General features: G+C 46.6%; 1 protein-coding gene across 1 annotated transcript in view; it reads left to right on the top strand.

Annotated features, from left to right (window-relative positions):
- The first annotated feature begins 7,942 nt into the window (after positions 1–7,942).
- Positions 7,943–24,966, top strand: part of AKAP10 (A-kinase anchoring protein 10) — a 34,227-nt gene continuing 17,203 nt past the window's right edge. Inside the window, exons 1-2 of the mRNA XM_028707316.2 lie at positions 7,943–8,220; positions 22,431–22,478. Of these exons, the coding sequence (XP_028563149.2) occupies positions 8,199–8,220; positions 22,431–22,478 (70 nt within the window). The 5' untranslated portion in view covers positions 7,943–8,198. The remainder of the gene's footprint in view (positions 8,221–22,430; positions 22,479–24,966) is intronic.

Genomic DNA, 24,966 nt, shown 5'->3' with positions numbered 1-24,966 from the left:
TCGTCTGGGCAGCCCAGGACCTCCATACACACTGCCCAGGCGTTGCACACCGTGGAAAGTCACTTCCGTGCTGCGGTACAACTTCACCCCTGGAGGAGCACTCCATTGTCCCAACAACTTTTAAAGCCATCCAAGTTGGTGGCCGTTTGCATCACAACCTCTTGGAGGGAGTTTCATAGTTTTAACCATGCGAGGAACCATCCTTCCTTTTGTTTAGAATCTCCCAACATACACTTTCTCCATTCCACCAATAGATTCTTATGCACCTCTGCCATGACCCCTTTTTCTAAACTAAAGGTAAAGGTAAAGGGACCCCTGACCATTAGGTCCCGTCGTGGCTGACTCTGGGGTTGCGGCGCTCATCTCACTTTATTGGCCGAGGGAGCCGGCGTACAGCTTCCGGGTCATGTGGCCAGCATGACTAAGCCGCTTCTGGCGAACCAGAGCAGCGCACGGAAACGCCGTTTACCTTCCCACTGGAGCGGTACCTATTTATCTACTTGCACTTCGTGCTTTCGAACTGGTTGGCAGGAGCAGGGACCGAGCAACGGGAGCTCACCCCATCGCAGAGATTCGAACCGCCGACCTTCTGATCGGCAAGCCCTAGGCTCTGTGGTTTAACCCACAGCACCACCTGCGTCCTTTTCTAAACTAAAAAGCCCCAAATACTGTCCCCTTTCTCTCCCTCCCCTGTTAAAAAGCCAAGACACTTCATTTTTCACCCACCCACCCAAGGTTTACTTTATTATTACATTTTTATCCCACTTTTCCCTCCAAGGAGACTCAAGTGGGCAGACATGGTTTCCCCCACCCCCCATTTTATCCTCACGACAACACTGTTAGGCTACGTTAGGCTGAGACAGACAGTGGCTGGCCTAAGGTCAGCCACTGAACTTCATGGCTGTGTGGGGATTCGAAACCTGGTCTCCCAGGTCCTAGTCCAGCACTTTTAACCGTTACACCAGACTGTCTCTCCAGTGGGTCCTCTGAGGCACATACAGTATTTCCATGTGAGGAAGTGCCATAGCATTCCCTTAGTATTTTTTTATTTGAAATGGGGGTGCCAATGGAACTTTAAAAATAAAAATGGGACAGTCATGAGCCGCGGCTGGTTGCTACTGGGACTGCTTAGGCAAAAGGCAGGGAGATTAACAGTAGGGGGAGCCGGAGCCAATGGAAGGCAGAGCCAACTAAGTCTAGGTTTGTCCCCATCCTCCTCCCAGCTGAGTTCTACTGAGACTGAGGAGGAGGAAGCTGAAAGGCAGAGCCCTGGCTCTGGGCTGGCTGTAAGAAGGCAGGCAGGCAGGCAGGCAGATGGGGGGCTGGCTGAGGGCAAACCGAGGTTGTTGGGGCAGTGCTCCATTTGGCCCAAATGAACCAGTCTAGCAATGACATACCTAGACAGCATCTTAAAAAGCAGAGACATCACATTGCCAACAAAGGTCCGTATAGTTAAAGCTATGGTTTTCCCAGTAGTGATGTATGGAAGTGAGAGCTGGACCATAAAGAAGGCTGATCGCCGAAGAATGGATGCTTTTGAATTATGGTGCTGGAGGAGACTCTTGAGAGTCCCATGGGCTGCAAGAAGATCAAACCTCTCCATCCTTAAGGAAATCAGCCCTGAGTGCTCACTGGAAGGACAGATCCTGAAGCTGAGGCTCCAGTACTCTGGCCACCTCATGAGAAGACTCGACTCCCTGGAAAAGACCCTGATGTTGGGAAAGATGGAGGGCACAAGGAGAAGGGGACGACAGAGGACGAGATGGTGGGACAGTGTTCTCAAAGCTACCAGTATGAGTTTGACCAAACTGCGGGAGGCAGTGGAAGATAGGAGTGCCTGGCCTGCTCTGGTCCAGGGGGTCACGAAGAGTCGGACACGACTAAACGACTAAAGAACAACAAAGGTTGAGGGGGCATTCCAGAGAGTCACTGTCAGTGTGGATAATAGTAAGCTAGATGGATGGCTGACTCAGCTACTGGTTTCGACTGCTGTTAAAAGTCCATCAGGAACAGATGGGTAGAGGCTGAGGAAAATAATATTGCACTCAGACCTGGCATTATTTATAAGGAGGATTCCTTTCTTTGGTAAAGATACCACTGAGCTGAGCGGCTGAACTCTCCTTTTGGGTTGCAAGAGAGAAGTTTTAAAGGCAATTAAGTTTGCAAAAAGGTGGACAAGCGCCCCCTGGTGTTTTCTAATAAAATAGCATGGGATGTTGGAATATGTGAGACTGCTCAGGTTGAACATAGCTCGTGGGTCTGAAAAGATTGAAGCTACTTCGCTCTCCAGGGTTTCAGACAAGGGGCCCATCCCTACAAGGAGATTCCATTGGGGACTGAACTTGAGACCTTATGCATGCAAAGCAGGTGCTCTTACCATTAAGCCACAGCTATTCCCTTAAAATCAGGACACGGGTGGCGCTGTGGGTTAAACCACAGAGCCTAGGACTTGCTGATCAGAAGGTCGGCGATTCGAATCCCCGCGGCGGGGTGAGCTCCCGTTGCTCGGTCCCTGCTCCTGCCAACCTAGCAGTTTGAAAGCATGTTAAAGTGCAAGTAGATAAATAGGTACCGCTCCGATGGGAAGGTAAACAGTGTTTCCGTGCACTGCTCTGTTTTGCCAGAAGGGGCTTAGTCCTGCTGGCCACATGACCCGGAAGCTGTACCCCGGCTCCCTCGGCCAATAAAGTGAGATAAGCACCACAACCCCAGAGTCGGCCACGACTGGACCTAATGGTCAGGGGTCCCTTTACCTTTACCTATTCCCTTAAAATAAAACAAGGTCCTCGTGGTTCTAAATGAAAGGCTGATTTAAAGAGGAACACAGGAAGCTGCCTTATGCCAAGTCAGATCTTTGGTCCATCTTGCTCAGTACTGACTACACTGACTGTCAGCAGCAATCCAGGATTTCAAATGGGGGAATATTCCCATCCCTACTCAGAGATGCTGGGGATTGAACCTGGGACCTTCTGCATGCAAAGTCAGGTGCTCTACCACTGAGCTACAGCCCTGACCAAGGTCAGCACTGGATTTAGGGCAGGGTGGGTGGTTCCCCTGGACATGGCACTGAGCCAAGAGTGCACAAAATCAGCAGCAGCAGCAGACTCTTTATTTTCATTAGCCACTAGCCATAGCAATAACATAAAATAAAATGAACTGACGATAGAGGTAAAACCTTAATGATACAAAATACATTCTGGAGGTTTACATCAATAATCAAATAAAATATATTATTCTAATTGCCCCTGCTAATTTTTTTCTCCAGTTTTTGCTGTCACCTGATTATCTTGATCTGCTAGAAGGACAGACACAGTAGCAATGGTTGAGCGACCGGGTATGGATAGTAGTAGAGGTGTAATAACCTCACTCCTCAAATCTTTATAAAGAGTGCAAGCTACAAGCACAGGAGCTACTGACTCAGTACTGCTATCTACACATGGACATAACCGTTTTTCCAGTGGGATTTTTTGAAATCGACCCTCAAGTACATCTGAAGGCAGTGCATTTAATCTTGCATAAGTGAAAGTACATCTGTATTTTGGAATTGTTAAATTTTGCAAATAGGGTGCCAATGTGTCAAAATGACTAGGTGGGAAATAATCATACCATGGGCAAAATTTCCTTATCATGGCTAAATGATTCTGTTGCTTGATATCATATAGGCGCGTCTAATTAAATTATTTGCTTTACTGAAGCCCAGTGTTAATAACTGTTGCGGTGATAAACCAGAAAAGTAAAGCTTTTGGTTGACAATTTTAGTCCAAGCACTCTGGTGACATTCTTGCAATAGTAAGGGTAGTAGACTGGTGGGGTTTAAATTTGGGCAAAGCCAATAATTAAATGTCCTACACCAAGTCTGTAATTCAACAAAGGGGAGATTAGCCTCCCGGCACAATGAAGCATTTGGAACATGGGATGGAACGGGGGGGCGGGGATTGCCTTAGGAACTTAGATTGATCCAAGGTGAGTGCCTGTCCATATCTGAGCCCCATATAATAACTGTGCTAGGGATTTAGCTTAGTGTTTCAGAATTTTGGTGCTTTTTCCTTTGCATATTTCAGATGTGCTCCCCATAACCCTGTTGACTGAAAAATAAGGCTGAGGTATTTAAAGACTGTAACTTGTTCTATCAACTGATTATCCATATAGGATAACCTAGGTCACAGGGTTGTTGTGGGGATTCAATGAGTGTGAGAACCACAGAGCTATGCCTCCATCTTAATCATGTGAAAACTTGGAACAATATCCTCAGGTAGCCCATTCACAAAACCGCTTATATGGTGGCAATGCATTGATGATTTCTTTGTGGTCTGGACAAATGGCAAAAATAACCTATCTATTACATCTACTCTATCAATTTACACCTATCTCATTCATCAAGTTTACTAACAATGTCCACTCACAAACCACTTAAATGATGGCGATACATTGATGGTCTGGGCAAATGGCAAAAAGATCAATTATGTCCATTCTGTTCATCAGCTATCAAGCTTACATTCAACAGCACCACTGATACGGTAAGTCAAAACATTCCTTTCCTCAATGTCCTCCTCAGCACTGGAAGCACAAAAGAGCGACAGATCTTCTCTACAGCAAACCCACTGATGCCCACACCTAGCTGTACAGGAAATCCTGCCATCCAAAATGTATACATGTTGTCTACAGACTGGCTCTCAGGATCAAATGCATTTGCAACAATAAATATACATACCAAAGAGGGATCATCAGTGAACTTCCTTCAGAGAGGATATCCTCTACATTTCATAGATTGAAACATCCACCAAGCTTTCATCCTGTTTAGAGAAAACCTCTTTCATCGAAGTGGGGTGTTAACAAATAGCAACTTATTTTTACCGAATTCATAGTTTAATTATAAATGGTAAAAGCACAAGCTCTGAAACCCTTAACACCATTTGAAAATGAATTAAACACAATGGATTAGTTTGCCTTAATGTGACTTACAGATTTAGGGAAGCCTTTAGAAAGGTTTTGGAACTAGAAACTGGCACACAAATTCTTCTCAAGGATTGGAATAAAATTTGGGAATCATGACCCTTAAAATCTGTTTCCAGTTTTCTTGGGGCAAACGCTTTGAAATTACTACACAGATGGCATCACACTCCTTTACAAATGTCCTTTCTAAAATTTTATTTATGGAAATTTGAAAACTAAACGATAATTCAACAACATTTCAAATTTAATCAGTCAACCTAGTCCTAGGACTTCCCCGCCCCCCCCTCCATGGTTTCCCCAAAATTCCAATTCTTGCTGCATATTATTATTATTCTATGCCTTAACTTCTTCTCAAAAAAAACCTCCACCATACTTCCCACTGTTGTTCTTACTCAAATCTTACTTGCATTTAAACATGTTTACATTGAGTCTTATCTACAAACATTTTCCGGTCCTCCTTAAAGTCAGTCTCTTTTTGATCTCTAATTTTGCAAATCAGACTTTCCAATTCTACATATTTTACAATTTCAGTTGCCATTCTTCTTTAATGGGTAACTTTTTTGTGCATATAATATTCATGCTGCCAATGTTGCATAAAGCAACAGATTTACCTGTTTTGGGGGGACATCTCTTCCAGCTATCCCTAATAAAAAGGCTTCTGGTCTTTTGAGGAGAGTTACCTTAAATATCTTTTTTGTCTCATTATAAATCATCTCCCAAAAGTCCTTAGCCACTTTACATGTCCACCACATGTGGTAAAATGAACCTTCTACTTCTTTACATTTCCAACAGCTATTTGAAGCTGATTTAAACATCTTTGCCAATTTACTTGGTGTTAGGTACAGTTTTAGGGACGCAGGTGGCGCTGTGGGTAAAAGCCTCAGCGCCTAGGGCTTGCCGATCGAAAGGTCAGCGGTTCGAATCCCCGCAGCGGGGTGCGCTCCCGTTGCTCGGTCCCAGCGCCTGCCAACCTAGCAGTTTGAAAGCACCCCCGGGTGAAAGTAGATAAATAGGGACCGCTTACTGGCGGGAAGGTAAACGGCGTTTCCGTGTGCGGCTCTGGCTCGCCAGATGCAGCTTTGTCATGCTGGCCACGTGACCCGGAAGTGTCTGTGGACAGCGCTGGCCCCCGGCCTCTAGAGTGAGATGGGCGCCCAACCCTAGAGTCTGTCAAGACTGGCCCGTACGGGCAGGGGTACCTTTACCTTTTTAGGTACAGTTTTATATATCATTTAAATGAAGTTTTCCCTCAAAGTATAACACGTAGTGAAATTCAACCCAAATTTCCACAGTTTTCCCCATGATTCTAAGTCTATATTGTGCCCCACATCCCGAGATCATAGCAGATTTAATCTTTTCATCCTTGGTGTCCCATTCTAACAATATACATCCTTAAAACCAATTTTCCTCTGTTTTCTATTAGTTCCCTTTCAAATTGGGAACTTTGTTCATCAAAGCCGCACTTTTTATCATGTTTAAATGTTTCATTCAATTGGTAATATTGTAACCAGCTACTCCTCTATATCAACCTAATTGTTGGAAGGGTTACAATAAACTTAGTACATATCGTTTGTGGTGAGAAAAAGTACATTGGTACAAATTTGTTGTTTATGTTGTAGTCAGAAATGATAAATATTACTAAAGAAACCTGTTTGATGTCCAAATTTTTTGATGATACCAATCTATATATATTGTCAAAAGAATTTGTCATATATTATTTTGGCATCTCAAACAGTCTTAATGTTGGACACATTTGTTGACTGAGTAGTGAGAAAGAGTGGACTGTTGGGAGTATATTGTTGTCCAGAAACACCGAGCAAGGTGAGAGCACGATGGGAAGGAGCTAATGAGATATTTTGAGAATTATTTATGGTTATATCCCCAACCCAGCTACACTGAGAGACAACAGCAGTTGGAGGAATTTCAGGAACTGGACAGCAGATAAAGGCCAAGGACTTTATAATTGGACATATTTAGACTGACACATGCAGAGAAAAGGGAAATAATTAGAGCACCTCATTTGAAATCCTATGGAAAGTTAGAGAAGGTATTAACACAAATAGTAATTGCTAAAAACTGAAATGTAATTTGATGTCAATAAAAAATATGAACCCCAGCAATATAAGAACTGGACAAAAAACATTGATCAAGGAACACAGGAAACCACTTTGATTAAACTGTATAAATTTTGAATTAATTTGAATTATTATGATATTAATTTGAATCTGTAATTGGCAAAACTGTGGTAAAATAGAGTAAATATTGGGAAATTAATAAAAACACATGGCCTCAACTGGAGGATAGCACCGGGGTTGCTTCAGTGAATTAAGGCCTCCTGAGCATAAATTTTATAAAAAATTAATTAGTTTAAAATTGATATATTTTATTATTGAAAGCTACTCTGAGACCTAAATGGAGAATAGCAGGGTAAAAAATTATGAATCAATCAATAATATACATGACGTACTATAATTATACATCATAAAGAGATAATCATGCCCAGTATTGATTGATTCTCTCATATCAATACCTTTCCCGTTAGCAGAGGGGATATTGTGGTTGGTCTGGTGCTTGCCCTTAACCAATATGACTGAACCAGAATCACTTCCAGCCAGGAACGGCTCATCCTAGCCGACGACCGTTCCCTTACACAAGATGGCTGCCTTCGGGCTCTAACGGCCAGACGGCGGAGTGGAGAGGGATGAAAGGGAGGGGAGAACTTGCCCTCTCCCAAGATGGCCTCTCTCATCGGCACGGCCTGCCCGCTTCCAACATGGCCTCCGCACTACCGATCTCCCCCTGCGCGGCGTGCCCTCGTCCAAGATGGCCCCCTCGAGCGCGCCCTCCAATCAAAACCCGCTTTCCTCCGCTTCGATTCGCCGCTTTCCCTTCCCCGACGCCCATGCGGCCATGCCGCTTGAGGGCAAGAGGCCGGCCGGTTACCGTTGACTTTTTTAAAAAATAAATAATAATAATAACAGCCACTGAACATTTCCCGAGATGCCCCGCGAGGCCTTTCCTCACCGTTCGACCCCCGGAAGAAAGAACCTGCGCGGCGGCGGCGGCGGCAGCGGCGGTTGTTGACAACATGGCGGCTGCCTCCTTTTCCGCCGTGTGGGGAGCGGGAGGCGGCGGCGGTTGCGGGAGGAGCAGGAGGAAGGCGCTGCCTCAGGAGCCCTGAGAGGGAGACGGGACCGCCCGGGCCTCCCTCTCCCGGCCCCCGCGCCGCCGCCGCCGCCGCCACCATGTCCTTCTTCAAGAGGAAAGGTAAAAAATAATAATATAGAAGCCCGTTTGTGGCGGGGGGGGGGCGAGTTGGATGTGGTGTGAGGTGAAATGTGGGGGAGGGGTTGCCGGGAGGTCAAAGGGGCGGGGCGTCCTTTGGGGGGAGGGGGAGGGCCTGTGTGTCTTTCTGGGGGGGGGCTTAGTTTAGGGGGGGCTTAATTAAAGGAAAGCTTGTTTCAAGGGCGGTGGGGGTGCCTGTTCCTGAGGGAGAAGGGGAGTCCGGGTTTCTGAATGGGGGGAGCTAAGCAAAAGGGCGAAAGGGGGGGCTGCCTTGTTGTGTGAGGAGGGGGGGAGGGGGGTTTCGAAGGGGGGGCTCTTGAGGGTGATGGGGTAGGTGGGTGTTTCTGCTTTTTTGGGGGGGAAGAGGTAGCCAATACGGTGCCCCCCAGATGATGTTGGGCCAGCATCCCAGCAGCCAGCATGCCCAATGGTTAGGGGTGATAGCGACGGTGGTGGAGGGGGATTTCGAGGGGGGGCTCTTGAGGGCGAAGGGGTAGGTGGGTGTTCCTGCTTTCTCTCTGTGTTTTTTGGGGGGGAGATACCCAACGCGGTGCCCCCCAGATGATGTTGGGCCAGCATCCCAGCAGCCAGCATGCCCAATGGTTAGGGGTGATAGTGACGGTGGTGGAGGGGGATTTCGAGGGGGGGCTCTTGAGGGTAAAGGGGTAGGTGGGTGTTCCTGCTTTCTCTCTGTGTTTTGGGGGGGGAGAGATACCCAACACGGTGCCCCCCCCCAAATGATGTTGGGCCAGCATCCCAGCAGCCAGCATGCCCAATGGTTAGGGGTGATAGCGACGGTGGTGGAGGGGGATTTCGAGGGGGGGCTCTTGAGGGCGAAGGAGTAGGTGGGTGTTCCTGCTTTCTCTCTGTGTTTTGGGGGGGGAGATACCCAACGCGGTGCCCCCCAGATGATGTTGGGCCAGCATCCCAGCAGCCAAGCATGCCCAATGGTTAGGGGTGATAGCGAGGGTGGGGAGGGGTTTGCAGAAGAAGCTCGGGAGCTTTTGTGGGGTGTCCCTGAATATAGGCTGGGCCAGAAGCAGCGAAAGTTTGAGGCCTGGTGGTGGTGGCAGAAGTGGGTAGCCGAAGGGGGCTGTCGGTGGGTGGGTGGTGAGGGTCTTAAGGGAATCTGGAGCGTGGAGAATAAAAGGCCTCGGGGAAGGGATGAAAAGGCTTAGGAACGAGAACGGTGGTGAGTTCGTTGGAGGGTGGCTATTTTGGGGGACAGAATTAATGTAGCGATTGGGAATGGGTTCCAGGATGCTAATGGGACAGTGGTCTGGGAGTATTGGGAGTGAATGCTCATAGTGGTTGGGTAGGGGATCTCTGCTGGACCTGTGTTACGGGGAATACACAAACTGGGCAAGTGGGAGACTAGGTAGAGACGAGGTGGGTGTTTCGGGGTGATGGGTTGTCATACTTGTTAGTGTGTAAAAACAGGGGCAATAGCAGCCATGACAGTCAAAAGAGAGAGAACTAAGCTTCTGGGGAAAGGCATCTGAAAGAGTTTGAAATTCCCTCTGAATGAGCAGGACCCTTCAACTTCTGCCTTTATCACGAAGTCATTTGCAAACACGCCCAGCGCCATGTGCAGGGAGGGCTCACGTGAATGTCCTTGAGCACCTTGGTTTTCCTCTTGGCAGCGCCTGCCGTCTGCTTTTGCTGCAGTGCCCCTGGACCACCGAGGGGCTGGTGGGCTTGGACTGTCTGCTGACTACTAGCCTTCTACTACTAGAATAATGAACAGCAGCCAAGCCTGCAAGAATTATATTCAATGAATCACGATAGCAAACAGCCATAAAACAAGGAGCAGCTTTATGATTGCTTCTCCCTTAGGTAGAACCCATTCCTACAGATTTCCTCGCCTGTAAGCTCAAAACCCAAGGCAGCAGATTTGACATAGCTGCATTTGTCTTGGGGAATGCAGCTTCTCTCTTGTTTTGAGGCACTCCTTGGTCTAATAATTTGGGTTTGCATGACTTGAACGGGTGATTGCCTGATCTTCAAAGGCTTGGCTGTGAGCGCCCTACGACTAGCACAGCCGTCTCCTCACTTAGCGATATTTGCAATTGCATAAGTTTGCACTTCCAAGGCAAGAGATTTTCCAAAGTGATATGCACACCGCTAAAAATATTTTCAAGTTCAATAGTGAGCCGTTAAACAAAAACAAGAAATTTGCAACGTTTGGGGGAACGTTTCCATATTACGTAAAGTATATAGTGTAACTTGAGATGTACGTATTCTGTTTGCCTGTCTTGTTAAAATAGACCCAGGCACCCTTGAAGCAAAAAGGCCGGAGTCCTTTCTAAGGGAAATTTAGGGGACAGAGCTTCTACGGTTTGAGGCAGGGGATGTTGCTGACATATTGATGGTGAGGGCTTTCAGGGTTCTTGCTCTCTGCTGTTTGATCCTTCTTTTGCGAAGGGAATTTATGAACTGTTGCAGTGTATACACTGTGGTGGCTTTTAAGGCCTTTAACCTGCTCTGGTCAGCTTGTGTGGGGTCACACTCTCTCTAACAGGAAACATTTATGAGTCCATCTTCCTGAGTCAGGTTTTTACTAAATGCTTTTCATTCTTCAGCATCCTGTAGTGCATTTCAGTCTTTAAAATATTGCTTTGCCTCACCAGCCATAGTGGTGGTGTCTGTTTGTGAATGGCCCTGGACATCATGGAGCAATGGTACAATGGAAATGTGATGAATACATTTTCATTTAAAAAAAATGAAGTTGCTGCTCATTAAGCATCTTTTATAGTTTGGAGAAAGGGAGAGGCAGGATAAAAAAAAATTCTGATTCTAGGAATGTGGGACTAGCTCTCATATTTCCCCCTCCCAAAAAAAAAGAATAGGAGAAGCAATTATAGAACAAGGAAATAAAAAAAATGTGCCTGTTGCCATTTTCTGAATCGTGTTGATTAAATTGCATGTCACATAATGGACAGTTCCTCTATGTGTGAGTGTGTGTGTATGTTTTAGAGTTAGACTTTTGTTGGGGATTGTTTCCCTGTTATAAAGCAGCAGTCCAACTGCTTTTGAAGTGTAAGGCTTTTTGTAAAAGTCAGCCTCTTGATACGCCCACTAACTTTCTGTACAATAGATTCATTTAAAGTTGCCTTTTCCTTAACCGACACAAACCCTGTACTGAAAACAGCTATTTTGTGACCCAGCCCAGCCTTGGGAGCTGCTCCCCAGTTCTGGAATTCCCACCCCTGGGGCCAGTAGCTATAGGCTGTAACACAGCCTGTCCTTTCACCAGAGCTAACAAGGGGACAGGCTGGGCATTTCCTCTTGTCAAACCTCCTCCTCCCTTGGGTGTGGATTCACCATTTTTGCCCTTTTACTGTATTGAAGGGTGGCAGGGGCATGGACATTAAGCAGGGGTCTTTAACTAGCTCAAACTGTGATTAAATATGCTGCTGGGAAATGAGGGGATTCATGGTTGCTCATCTTCCTGCACCAGACTCTGGAACTTTGCTAACTTCAAGTATTTATTCAATACGGTCTTATTCAACATCTTTATCAACGACTTGGATGATGGACTCAAGGGCATCCTGATCAAATTTGCAGATGACACCAAACTGGGAGGGGTGGCTAACACCCCAGAGGACAGGATCACACTTCAAAACGACCTTGACAGATTAGAGAACTGGGCCAAAACAAACAAGATGAACTTTAACAGGGAGAAATGTAAAGTATTGCACTTGGGCAAAAAAAATGAGAGGCACAAATACAAGATGGGGGACACCTGGCTTGAGAGCAGTACATGTGAAAAGGATCTAGGAGTCTTGGTTGACCACAAACTTGACATGAGCCAACAGTGTGACGCGGCAGCTAAAAAAGCCAATGCAATTCTGGGCTGCATCAATAGGAGTATAGCATCTAGATCAAGGGAAGTAATAGTGCCACTGTATTCTGCTCTGGTCAGACCTCACCTGGAGTACTCTGTCCAGTTCTGGGCACCACAGTTCAAGAAGGACACTGACAAACTGGAACGTGTCCAGAGGAGGGCAACCAAAATGCTCAAAGGCCTGGGAACGATGCCTTATGAGGAGCAGCTAAGGGAGCTGGGCATGTTTAGCCTGGAGACGAGGAGGTTAAGGGGTGATATGATAGCCATGTTCAAATATATAAAAGGATGTCATATAGAGGAGGGAGAAAGGTTGTTTTCTACTGCTCCAGAGAAGCGGACACGGAGCAATGGATCCAAACTACAAGAAAGAAGATTCCACCTAAACATTAGGAAGAACTTCCTGACAGTAAGAGCTGTTCGACAGTGGAATTTGCTGCCAAGGAGTGTGGTGGAGTCTCCTTCTTTGGAGGTCTTTAAGCAGAGGCTTGACAACCATATGTCAGGAGTGCTCTGATGGTGTTTCCTGCTTGGCAGGGGGTTGGACTCGATGGCCCTTGTGGTCTATTCCAACTCTATGATTCTATTTTCCTGAAACACCACTGAGACCTTTTGTATCAGGTTTTGAGGAGTGAAGCAGTCCCGGGGTTCAGGTTAGCAGTGTGACATCTGTTCTACTTTTGGTCCCGGATAGTTAGGAATCCCAAAACAGAAAGTATAAGGCTTGCACGCCATATCTAGCCCACCAACAGGACTTTGCCCTTGACCGCTGGTCACTCGAAGACACTCAAAGATGTTTCCTCCCCCTCCCCAAAGGGAGCAGTTTGGTGTCAGGGCACTCCTTGCTTAGGTGCCTATTCTGACTCTACAATATCTGCATAGCAATGTTTCCTTCCTTTAAACAGGGTTATCTCGCTGAACTTGAAAGCATTGCTGGGATCCTCGATAACAAGGGGGAGCAACAGACTTGAGATGGACACAATCGTGGGACCCACGTGGTAGCAGCCACAGTTTCCCACAAGCAGGCCTCTCAAAAGCCTGAATACCTGGCGCTGCAGAAAACCAAACACAAGGCATCCCAGCGACAAAACAAGTTTGCCTCGTGGGCAGCTGGCAATGGTGGCATCCCCCATTAGCCTCCTCAATTCTTAGACACACTCCTTGCCACTGGCCGGAAGTTTCAATGCAGATCCACCTGCATTTTGGAGCCAAGATACCCTCTGAAAACTATTACACAGGCCTTGGGATTGTCTTGCCTCAGAATGCAGGGGTATGGAAGGGGGGTGCACTTGAATGTGTCTCCATGTCAGAAGTTCCCTCCAGGTAAAGGTAAAGGGACCCCTGACCATTAGGTCCAGTCGTGACCGACTCTGGGGTTGCGGCGCTCATCTCGCTTTATTGGCCGAGGGAGCTGGCATACAGCTTCCGGGTCATGTGGCCAGCATGACTAAGCCGCTTCTGGCGAACCAGAGCAGCGCACGGAAATGTCATTTACCTTCCCGCCAGAGCGGTACCTATTTATCTACTTGCACTTTGACGTGCTTTCGAACTGCTAGGTTGGCAGGAGCAGGGACCAAGCAATGGGAGCTCACCCCATCGCAGGGATTCGAACCGCCAACCTTCTGATTGGCAAGTCCTAGGCTCTGTGGTTTAACCCACAGCGCCACCCGCATCCCTTCCCTCCAGGTAGAAAACCACTATTTTGGGGAGTGCTCAACTAGAGCCCTTCTCCTTATACTAGCTTGAATCAGGCATGGGCATTCTGTTTATGTAGGGAAGCGTACAAGCATGTGACACCCCTTCTCACCCCTTTCCGAACACCCTCCCTTGTGGAGTGTTCCCTCAGCCTCCTCTCTCCTCTCCTTGGGAGTACTCCAGGCAGCTGCTGCCCCAATCCCTGGTCTCTGAGCAGCCCCCCCCCCTCGCTGGGAAGAAGATGCCCCCAGCCTTAGTGGCCCCATGGAGACTGGCCCAAGGTGAATATGAAACCAGCACCTTACTCACCAGGGGGGGCTGCCAGACCTGCATGGTGGACAGGCAGGTTCCCTTCAGCACTGGGCACTCAGCTCCCAGGCAGGCCTTGCACACAGTAAGTGCAAGAAAGGCCAGCACGGTGCCTGTCTGTCCACCTGCCGGCCCAGCCTCCCACTTGTCTGTCCATTCCTAATAGCAAGGGCTGGTGGTCTAGCTGGCTGGGCTCCCTCGCTTGCCTGCCTGCCTGCTTGCTTGCTTACTCTGAGGCTGCCTCAGCTTCTGGCAACCAGCACCCCCTGGCCAGCCCCAGAGGCACCGTTCGCCCGGGGAGCTTGTAGCCAGGGCTTCTGCAACAAAAAACTATGCAAGCCTTTGGGAGGCAGAGATGCCAGAGGGCATCAGAGAAGGGAGGGAAAGAAAGAGGATCAGAGGCCAGTGTTGCTTGCAGCACCCCTGGCAATCATTCAAGGCACCCCAAGGTGCCAAAGTACACTGGTTGAAAACCCCTGCTGTAAAGAAGTTGAATAAGTTGTGATACTTCCTTTTTTCTTTTTTTAAAAAAGTAATCCTTCAGGTCACCCAGCCTTCCTCCTCTACAGGCTGAGAAACTTAGAGGACAATACAGGGTGGGGCAAAAAATCAGTACTGCTCTGGCAGGTTGATAGTGACCATGTTATGCCACTTCCTTTCCTGGGCAGAGAAGCAGGAAGTTTTAAAGTTAAGATATAGAGAGAAGTTCCATGTAAGCTTCATGTTACCCAAAATTGTTCTGAGCACACAGTTGTTTTACCTTTAGGAATGCATCAGCAGAGGAAAAACGCTGGACTGTAACTATCAGGTACCATTTGGGGCTTTCCTGGAAACTTTGGAAGACAAAGAACAGGGTTGGCAAAAGTCAAAACTGCGAGGCATTGTAGGGAGATGCTTTAGATCGGGGAGCTTAAAAAAAAGTTTGCTTTTCTTTTAATTTATATATGCATCTATATTCTTCCCAGTAACAATGTTCTCTGAGCAGCTTACAATATCAGTAAAAATTAAAATAGAAAGATTAACAGTAATACAATCGTATATTTAAAACAAGGTGTGTTGTTGTTTTTTAAAAAGAGTTAAGAGATCTTTAAAAGGCCTTTTCCTGGTGGTGAAATGATTCCAAAACTGGCATCGGTTGAGCCTCTCCAGATAATTGGGTTTTGAAAAATGTAAACCAGCAGCCAGAAAGAAGTGACTGTGTGAAGTTTTGAACACCTGTATTCTGGAATGACTAAGGAAGCATGCCAACTGCCTGATGATGATGGAAGTGACACTCCCTGAGCATTAAGAAGCCCCAGTCCATTTGTTTTCCTATGTGCAAAAATGAGATTTTAAGTTGGGGAGTGATACAGTTTTTGAGTTTCACTACTACCCTATCTATAGCAGAAAATTGCTGAAAAACCCTGGAAACTTGAATGGTTCTTCACTGATATGTGTGGACAGTAAAAGAAAAGACCACCTATTCTTTGTCTATCTAAGTATATCTATAAGCAGCCTTTGGTTTTCAGTATGATGTAATACTGCTGTGCTAAATCTAGTAGAAATTCTGCTGACTGCATTGTGGACGTCTGCGAGGAAGTGAGCCTTCAGATTACTTTCTGAATCAGTGGGAACTCTTAGTAGCTCCACAACCCTAGTGGCTTTAGGGACGCACCCAGGAAAGTTAAGCTTCCTATCTTCTTTGGGACCAACATGCCAACCCAGCTTTGCTAATAAATCCATGAAGCTTGGTGGCCTGCAGAGAGGTTTAGATCCTTCCTGCTCCCATGTGCCTATTGGACATGAATGGCATAAAAGGAGAGGGAGAAGCGAACCCACATTGCCAGCCTGGTCACCTGGAAGTAATTCCTACCCACCACAGGTGACCAGGCTTGCAGGCATTTTCTGCCTACAGCAGGCATTCATGCTAGATGGAGATTTTGTAGACCGAGAGTCTGTGGCTACCTAGTGGTGGTTCGCAACAGTTCCCTGCCAGCGCCTTATTTGATGATTCTAAAAGATAGTGGGGTCACAGAGTGAACCCTTTCAAATGAATGGTCTTAACTTAGTTGGATGCCTCCCAGGTTCCCTTGCAGTGCCATCTTTATTGTGTTGAAATGTATCTGACCTCTGTGTTCCTGCTTAGTAATTCCCTCGTGCGTGAGGCTGGCGCTGATAACAGAAATATTCAGGTGTAACCAGAAACGCAGGCAAGCGAAGTTGGTGACGTAAGTGAAGTTTGTGTTCCCGGCACCAAGTTAGCAATTAGAAGGAAGTTGCGTGGAAGCATCTCCAGAGCGGAAGCAAGGGAGAAAGCCAGTGTGGAATAGTAATCGGGATGTGGGAGGACCCGAGTTTGAATCCTTACGCATCCATGGCACTTACTAGGTGATGCTGGGTAGTCACTGTCTTAACAACCTTTGCAGGGTTGTTTTGAAGACAGAAAAGCGGGAGGGAAACCATGTGAGGTTTATTGTTGGTTTGGCTGTTTGGTTATAACCAATCTTGCCTCGGGCAAGATAAAGTGACTAACAAATTTAATGAACGAATGAATAAACAATCAATCAATCAATCAATCAATAATGTAAACTACCATTGGATCAGGATGCAGATGGAAAAACTGCACACTTGACTGAGTTGTTTCAAGCAGTTATTGGAAGAAACAGCCCACGGAAATCAAGGAAGGTGGGGAGCTGAGCGCATATTCTCGATGAAAGTTCAGGGCCTTGGCAAGTCCATTTAGAAAAGGGGCTGCAATGTTTAGGTCACGGTCATGAACCTACCAGAACCCTCTGAGCATCTTCTGAGGCCCTTCTCCAGGTGCTCTTGCTGAGGAGGTTCAGAGGGTGGTGACAAAAAGCAGGACTTATTCCCATCTGTGGAACGCTCTCCCCTGTGAGGTCTGCCTCATCTTTCCATTGAGAGATTTTTGGCACCAGGCAAGTAAATGCTTGCCTATTTTCCAAGGCTTTTGATGGACAGAGATGATGTTGTGCGTTGTTCTTTATTTGTCTGTGCATTATATGTGTAAATATAATATGAACTGTAGGTGTTTTGTATGAATTCTTTTAATGGGATGGTGTGTTTATGTTCCTAAATGTGTTGTAAGTCACTCGGAGATGGTTGGGTAACAAGTGATTAACAAGTCTGATAAGTGATAATTAATGCATTGGCTTTGCATGAAGAAGATTCTGAACACCATTTCCAGTATCTCCAGTTTAAGCTGGGAAAGACTGTTCTGCCTGGGACCCTGGAGAGCCACTGCCATTCAGTGCAGACAATGCTGAGCTAAGTAGGCCAGTGATCCAACTCAGTATAAAGCAGCCCCCTCCCTCCTCTTTCATCCTCACAACAGCCCTGGGAGGTTGGTCAGGCTGAGAGAGAAAATGACCTGCCCAAGGTCACCCAGTGAGCTTTATGGCTTAGTAAGGATTTGAACCCAGGTCTTAAACGCTACACCACACTGTTTCTCTTGGTGTTTGTTTCAGATTACCCTTTGAAGGCAATCTGAAACAACCACAGCAATTAAAGGAAGTTGATGAAAATGCAGTCCTTGCTCTGAATGGCACCTAGTTCAAACTTGGCCTGAGTGGCGGTAAATGTTTTGAATTTCATGCATACTTGCAAAATCTATTCCCTAGATCTGCCTCCTCCTTTAAGCCGGCTGTACAAGTCTGCACTTACCGATGAATTATGCAAAGCCCTGTGAAAGCGCTGCATTTCATACAGCAAGGATGCGCCTGTCAGCCTTGCTTGTCCTCTTTCGGCAGGAGGTTGCAGCTCACCAAACTGGGCCACTGAGAATCAAGAGTGAGTAAGCTGCCTGCTAGATGAACAGGCATTCCAGTTATTTTAACAAGTGGAATTCACAAGATAGTGTGGAGGTGTAAATGCACCGAGTTTTTGCGTATTTCCTGTGATGCCGCTGATTGCCAAGGGCCAAACATGTGATATTTCCAGGGCATGAAGATATTTCCAGATACCCACAATGTGCGTTTCTGAGGCCAGCTGATCAAACCGAATGTTTAGGGCAACAACTCCCTTCAGCCCCAGCCAGGCCGATGGGAGTTATAGTTCAAAACATCTGGAGGGCACCAGGTTAGGGGAGGCAAGCCTACAAAGGAGTCTGCGGGATTCACAAGTATGCTTACTCCTTCACTTAAAGAATTCAGCCTGGTAAGAGATTATCATGCTGCTGAAATACCCACACTCAAAATGTTTCTGCCGGTGAAAACTGCAGGCCTGTGTCAAGTTATTTCCCTTCCCCTCGCAACACGAGGCTCACCAACAGTCCCTTTCTGCAGTGTTCGAAACTCCCATTGTTCTAGGCACATTTTGTGACAGGGAATTTCATTAGCGCGAACAGTTTCTGAGCTCTGGGTACAGTACTGCGCCTAAGATTTCAGATTAAAACTGCAGAGTGGAAGGAAAGGAAGACCTTTTTCTGCCTCTCCACTTCCAGCTGCTCTCTGAAGACTGGAGAAGAGACCCTCTTAAGAATATTAGGGGGGTGGGCTTGGACTCGACCATATGAACAATGAACATAATATTTTATCTGCAGTTCATTCATTTTCAGGTTTGTATTCTTGTTATAAAAAAGCATGCCTACACATTCCGTTGTTGCGCCCATAACCTCGGTTTAAGGTGCCATTTAGCTCCTAACTTCCATATTTCAGTTTCTAACACGGTTTGTCTGGTAGCCTGTGGTGATTATCAGACCCCTCCAGATAACTAGGCAGAGTTGTGTCTCTAGAGCTACAAATGCGTAACAATGTGTGCCTGCAGTCAGGCAGCTAGTAAGAACTAGCAAAGGCCGGTGACTTTTGCCAACTTACGTAATACACATACATACCATATTTTGGTGTTTTTTCCTGTGTAGCTTCCTTTCTCCTGCTTCTGTGGGAAACGCATGGCTACAACATTGCTGAAGCATGCGTGAATTGGGGCTCTGTGTCAGAGCATCTGTTTTGCACGCGGAAGGTCCCAGGTTCAGTTCGCAGCATCTCCAGGTACAGCTGGGAGAGATTCCCTGCCTGAAATCATGGGCAGCTGCTGCCAGTCAGTGTAGATGATAATGAGCTAGATGGACCAAAGTTCTGGCTCAGGATAAGTCAGCTTCCTATGTTATGGGGAGGGAAGAGAGTACCTGTTAGCCCTGCGTCAAGCACAACAGCCTTCCTCCTTTTAAGTCCAAATGGCAAGAAAGTGTCTGTTGTTGTTGTTTAGTCGTTTAGACTCTTCGTGACCCCATGGAGCAGAGCATGCCAGGCACTTCTGTCTTCCACTGCCTCCCGCAGTTTGGCCAAACTCATGCTGGTAGCTTCGAGAACACTGTCCAACCATCTCGTCCTCTGTCTTCCCCTTCTCCTTGTGCCCTCCATCTTTCCCAACATCAGGGTCTTTTCCAGGGAGTCTTCTCTGCTCATGAGGTGGCCAAAGTACTGGAGCCTCAGCTTCAGGATCTGTCCTTCCAGTGAGCCCTCAGGGCTGATTTCCTTCAGAATGGAGAGGTTGGATCTTCTTGCAGTCCATGGGACTCTCAAGAGTCTCCTTTAACACCATAATTCAAAAGCATCAATTCTTCGGTGATCAGCCTTCTTGATGGTCCAGCTCTCACTTCCATACATCACTACTGGGAAAACCATAGCTTTAACTATACGGACCTTTGTCTTGTAGCAGGAACCCCCCCACCCCAATCATTCTGCTTGTACAAACTTCACACACACACACACTCACACACTACATACGCCACATTTCTGTTATAAATTCATAGAAAATCAACCATACATTGGATTTGCACTGTTCCATTTTTATTTTACTCCATATGACAAGAACTAACAAAAGGGGAGGGGGGGGTTGACCCTGGTCAGCCAAAATCCCTTCACTGTCTCAGCACATCTGCAGGAGCCCTGCCCAGATGATCCCAGACAGAAGACAATCAAGACCACAAAGAACTTGCATATGGGAGTGGATTCAGCATGGACTGAAACAAAGGACAATGATCAGATCTTCCCTCAGGGGGCAGGAAACTGCAAACTCCCCTTTGTCTCCTGGAAGTGACTCATGGGGAGGGGGGAGAGGAGGAACCAGCCAGGTGACAAGATACTCAGGTTACCACCAACTCCTCCCTCAACCCCTCCTTTCTGTAATATATGCATGATGTTTCTGGGGGTGGGCTTGACCTAGAGGAGGGGAATTTCAAAAGTTTTTATAAGACCTTGCACACTATTTTTCTGGGTCTTTCCTCTCTCTTGCAAGTGAGGGGAACACCCTGATGCATCAGTTCAATAAAGGCCAAGCCTACAGGCTGCTGTTTTGCTCCAAGTTATCCTGGTTGGTGTCTTTGTTTTGTCCAAGGGAGCCCTCGGATTTTTCCTGTAACAGTCTGTACCGGTTTATAAAATGAACACAGCGAGTGCTTCAGGGGGTCTTGTAAAAATTAGCAAATTTCCTATGGTGAACTTTAACTAGAGAGCCAGTCTTGTTAAATCATTGCCTGAGAAATCCTTGCGCTTCTCAGATTGTGTGTGGATGAGCTTACTTCTCCTATCTTATAGCCTCTTCTTTCGGACCAAGGCTCAGTTTGGATGTATTAAAGCTTAAGTTATTAAACTTCTGAAGGATACCTCCTTTCTGCCGCCAAATAAGGCAGCAGCAAATATTTTCGTTTGGCTAATTAGTGTAACTCTTCCTTTTGAGGCAATTATCTCTCTTTCCTGTTTTCACATTGTTTGGCTCGTGCCTGTTTTCCATGGAGGCAATTATCACCAGCCGCTCTGCAAAACATCGCTTCAGTATTGCCAGCAGTGCTCCATTCATCTGAGAAGCACATGCATTGAAATGTTCAAAGAACAAAGTGGTGTGTGTTGAAGGAGAGAGTAGACAGATGCTCTTCATGTATACAAGAACTGGAGCTGCTGAGTGGCAAGGAGAAGGAGCTGCAATTTGGCACATCTGTGTCGTGACGAAAGGGAGATCTGAAGTTGACAGGTGGCAGCACACAAGCCCTTATTCTTCCAGATCCCACTCTCTCCCCATAGTTTGTGCCTGCCTTGCAGGGCTGTTGTAAGGATAATGGAGAAAATGTGCTTGAAGCATTTCAGACGTTTGAATTCTGCTTATACACTGGTATAATCTCAGGACAGTAACTGTTTTATTTTTTTCTCCTTCCCTGCTCCCTCAGTTATTTAATGGTGGGGGGAAAAATGATGATCTTCTCGTTGTAAGACAATTGAAAAATATAAACGAATAAGCAATTACATATAAAACAATTAAAAACCAACAACTTTTACTCCTGTAAAATCGGTTTCAAATCCAATTCAGATATGAAATGTGATACAAATCTCCACTTAGAAGGCTTTTTGAAAGAGGAAAGCTGTAGTAAAACAGGGCACATTTCTAAATAAGGGTAGGCCAGACCGCTGATGGGAGTTGTAGTCCAAAACATGGATGGGGGGCACCACAAAAGACCAGAGTTGGGCTCTTTACTATCTGCTCAATCAATCAATCAATAGACTTTATTTGCGTAGCCGACAGGCCATAGCATCAAAGGACAAACACATATAAATATAACCCCGGAGGGATGGTCAGGACAGGGAGAAAGATAATAATAACCAGATGCAGATCAATTAATAATCTCAGTACTTAAAACTTGGCAGAGGTAATAAAATAATAATAATAAAACATAATGATAATAATAATAAGATCCTAGGCGAGGATCTATTACTATCTGCTTTTATTTAGTATAGTCAAACTTCGGCTCCCAAACGCCTCCGTTTTGGAACGTTTTGGTTCCTGAACGCCGAAAACCTGCAAGTAACTGCTCCAGTTTTCAAATGATTTTTCAGAAGACGAACGGCTTCCAGGGAGTTTTTCTTTTTTCTCCATTGACTTTGCTGATCGCCCTTTGATCCTTGGTTGTTGAATGTTTCAGAAGTTGAACAGTCTTCCGGGACAGATTACGTTTGACAACCAAGGTTTGACTGTATTGAATCTAGGAAGGGACCAAAAGGCCTTTGATTCCAGCCTTCTGCCAGCAGGACCGCCCACCTCCCAGGTTAATATGCACAATCCGGACCAGGCTTTCCTGAGCAGGTACTCTGTGGATGCTGCTGAACTCCCCGTTCCCATCAGGCCCAGCCAGCGTGGTCATAGACAAGGATGATGGGAGTTGGAAATCCAGCAACATCCGGAGGTCCCCAACCTAGGACCTTGTGCCACTCAGACAATGCTTGACTAAATGAGCCAGCGCCTTGACACATTCTGGGACAGCTTGGAAGACCCGGCATCCTTCCCCAAAGGGCAGGCTTGACTTTTCTGCGAAAGCCACTGGGCCTCACGGCATGTTCTTTTTGTCTTGCAGTGAAGGGCAAAGAGCACGAGAAGGTAACCGAAGTGAAAGCAATTAAAGGTAAGTGCCCGTTTCTCGAATTTCTGAAGAGGAAGGGTGATGTTAACTAGGCCCGGTCAACTAGATCCCAGTGTCTAGAGGGGTATCCAGGTTAGTTTATTGCGGGGGGGGGGGGGGGAGGGGTAAAGACAGGGAGTTTTATATGGAAATAGCCTTTATCTTTCTCTGTGTAACCAAATTTATATACTACTTAACGGGGGAAATCTCTTTCAGTAGTTTACATGAAGTAGTATAAAATATTTATAAGAAAATACTAATAACACCAACAGACTTTAAAAGCAAGTAGACATAATAAGATGCTCAAAATAGAGAGAGAATCTACAGAGTTTAAGACCAAGTACAGTGGACGCTTGGGTTGCAAACATGATCCGTGTGGGATGCGCGTTCGCAACCTGCAGCGGTGTGTATGCGCAAAGCGCAATTTAGCGCATGCGCTACCCCCGAAACCCGGGAGTAACCCGTTCCAGTACTTCTGGGTTTTGATGGGTCCGTTACCCGAAAAAAATGCAAACTGAAGCATCTGTAACCCGAGGTATGACTGTAGGCACAATAAGTTCCATGTCTGGGTAGGCTTGCCTAAACAAGCTCATTTAGCAGGCGTTGGAAATAGTGAAGACACCCACCTGATCTTAGCAAGAGGGTTATATAGCAGGGGTGGCCTGCCTCTCTCCCTTGAGGTCACCCAATCCCCCAAGCTAGCCTTCCCCTCTGTGCAGTTTGAACTGTAGTTCCCATCAGCCCCAGCCAACATGGTAGTCTGATGCTGACGGGAGCAGTGGTCCAATAGATCTGGCAGGCACCAGGCTGAGTTGCCTGAGCGCCAGAAGAGTGCGCTGCCATGCAAACAAACTTGAATGGGCAGACTCTACAGTAAATTTTGCACTAAGACTTCCCTGGCTCTGGATCCAGGCCTTGTGCCAGCACCCCCAAGCATTGGCGAGCGCCCTCCAGGACTGACACCTTTCCTACCTGCAGAGAACACAAGACATAAATATTGACATCTATATTCTGCGTCCCTTTTGATCCTGTAATAAAAAAATATGGAGCATTCTTATTCCTTGGAATTTACAAGTGTGTAGCAATGGGCAATCTTCTTACTGCAAAAGCTGAAGTGGCCTTTGTAAATTGCTTCAGGACTGGATTCAGGTCCCCAGTAGACTACCCTGAATAAATGCCTCAGAAATTCCTATTCCCCTCCCCCTTGGCACAGCAGAATCGGGACCCATTGCAGTGCCAAACAGTGTTCAGCAAGAAGGCTCCTTTGCCCGGCTTCTCAAATCACAGTGGAACTTAAAGCTCTTCCCGCTCTCCGGTACCGAAAATTCCCGTCATTTTGTGTTTAGTCAGCACTGAGTTCCTTCAAAATGCTGGTAATCCTCAAAGATTAGGAGGATTAGCCTTAATTGGGTACCCTAAGCCCCGTTATCCGGGGTCTCTTTCTGTTTTTCAGTGATTCTATGTCATCAGCACAGCCTTTTTACTGCTTTCTGCAAGCAATCGGTGTGTTGGTGTGTGTGTGTTTGTTGCTTTTGCTGTCAGGGACAGGAGGGTAGAGCTGAGCCGAACAGTATTTTCTCTGCTTCTGTTGCTTATCTTTGTCAAATTGGCACAACCTTAATGTGCTCCCCTTCTGCCTGTTAAAACATTCCAGTTGCCTTACTGATTTCACTCTCTGTCTTAAGTTTAACTACAGGAGGGGTTGGGAGCATTTTGCAGCCCGAGGGCCGCATTTTCTTCTGCTCTTGCGTTCCAGGGGCCGCATACTGGTCAGGTGGTGCCAGAGGCAAAAGTGGGCAGAGCAACAAAATAAATTAGGAGCTTTGTATAGCAGGCTAGTTTCTGCACACACTCAAAACACCCTTTTCTCTCTCTCCTCCACCCAAGCAAGCAGAGAAGCATTTTCAGAGTGGAAGGACACTCCGTCCCAGTCAGGCAAAAGCACCCAAGAAGGGTGCAAAAGAGGGGGAGTCTCACATTTGGTCCCCGGGCCTCATTTCCTCCACTCCTGAAGGCCCTTGTGAATTGCATCAGGGCATGTTTACAGTGGGTTCTTCGGCACCTGACTCTCCAAGCTGCAACAGTTTGCTCCCCACCTGACCCCTGAGGTGGTTGGCTTGATTATATGCTCATTATCTAAAGCATTTTATCGTACTTTGCATCAAAGTCATCCATTCCTGCATTAAACAATTACATGCATTGCAGTCTGACTCAAGAAGCACTTCTTCTGTGCATTGAAGAAACTGGTTTCCATACTGTGTGTTAACTAGCATTTGCTCAAACCAGGCTGCCCAGAAATTTTTGGGTCCAGCTCTCATCAGTCCTGTCCAGCACGACCAAAGTTATGGGATGATGGGAGCTGGACTCAATATCTGGAGGGCTACAGGTTCCCCCTCTCTACATGGACGTAGTTTGGGGTGGGCTCTTGGCTCAGTGCTGAACAAGGTGTCCTTTCTGGTGGGGTAAAGGTAAAGGGACCCCTGACCATTAG

This window comes from Podarcis muralis, chromosome 15 (assembly GCF_964188315.1).
Source record: "Podarcis muralis chromosome 15, rPodMur119.hap1.1, whole genome shotgun sequence".
Classification (NCBI taxonomy): Eukaryota; Metazoa; Chordata; class Lepidosauria; order Squamata; family Lacertidae; genus Podarcis; species Podarcis muralis.
This window is presented reverse-complemented; position numbering and strand designations above follow the sequence as displayed.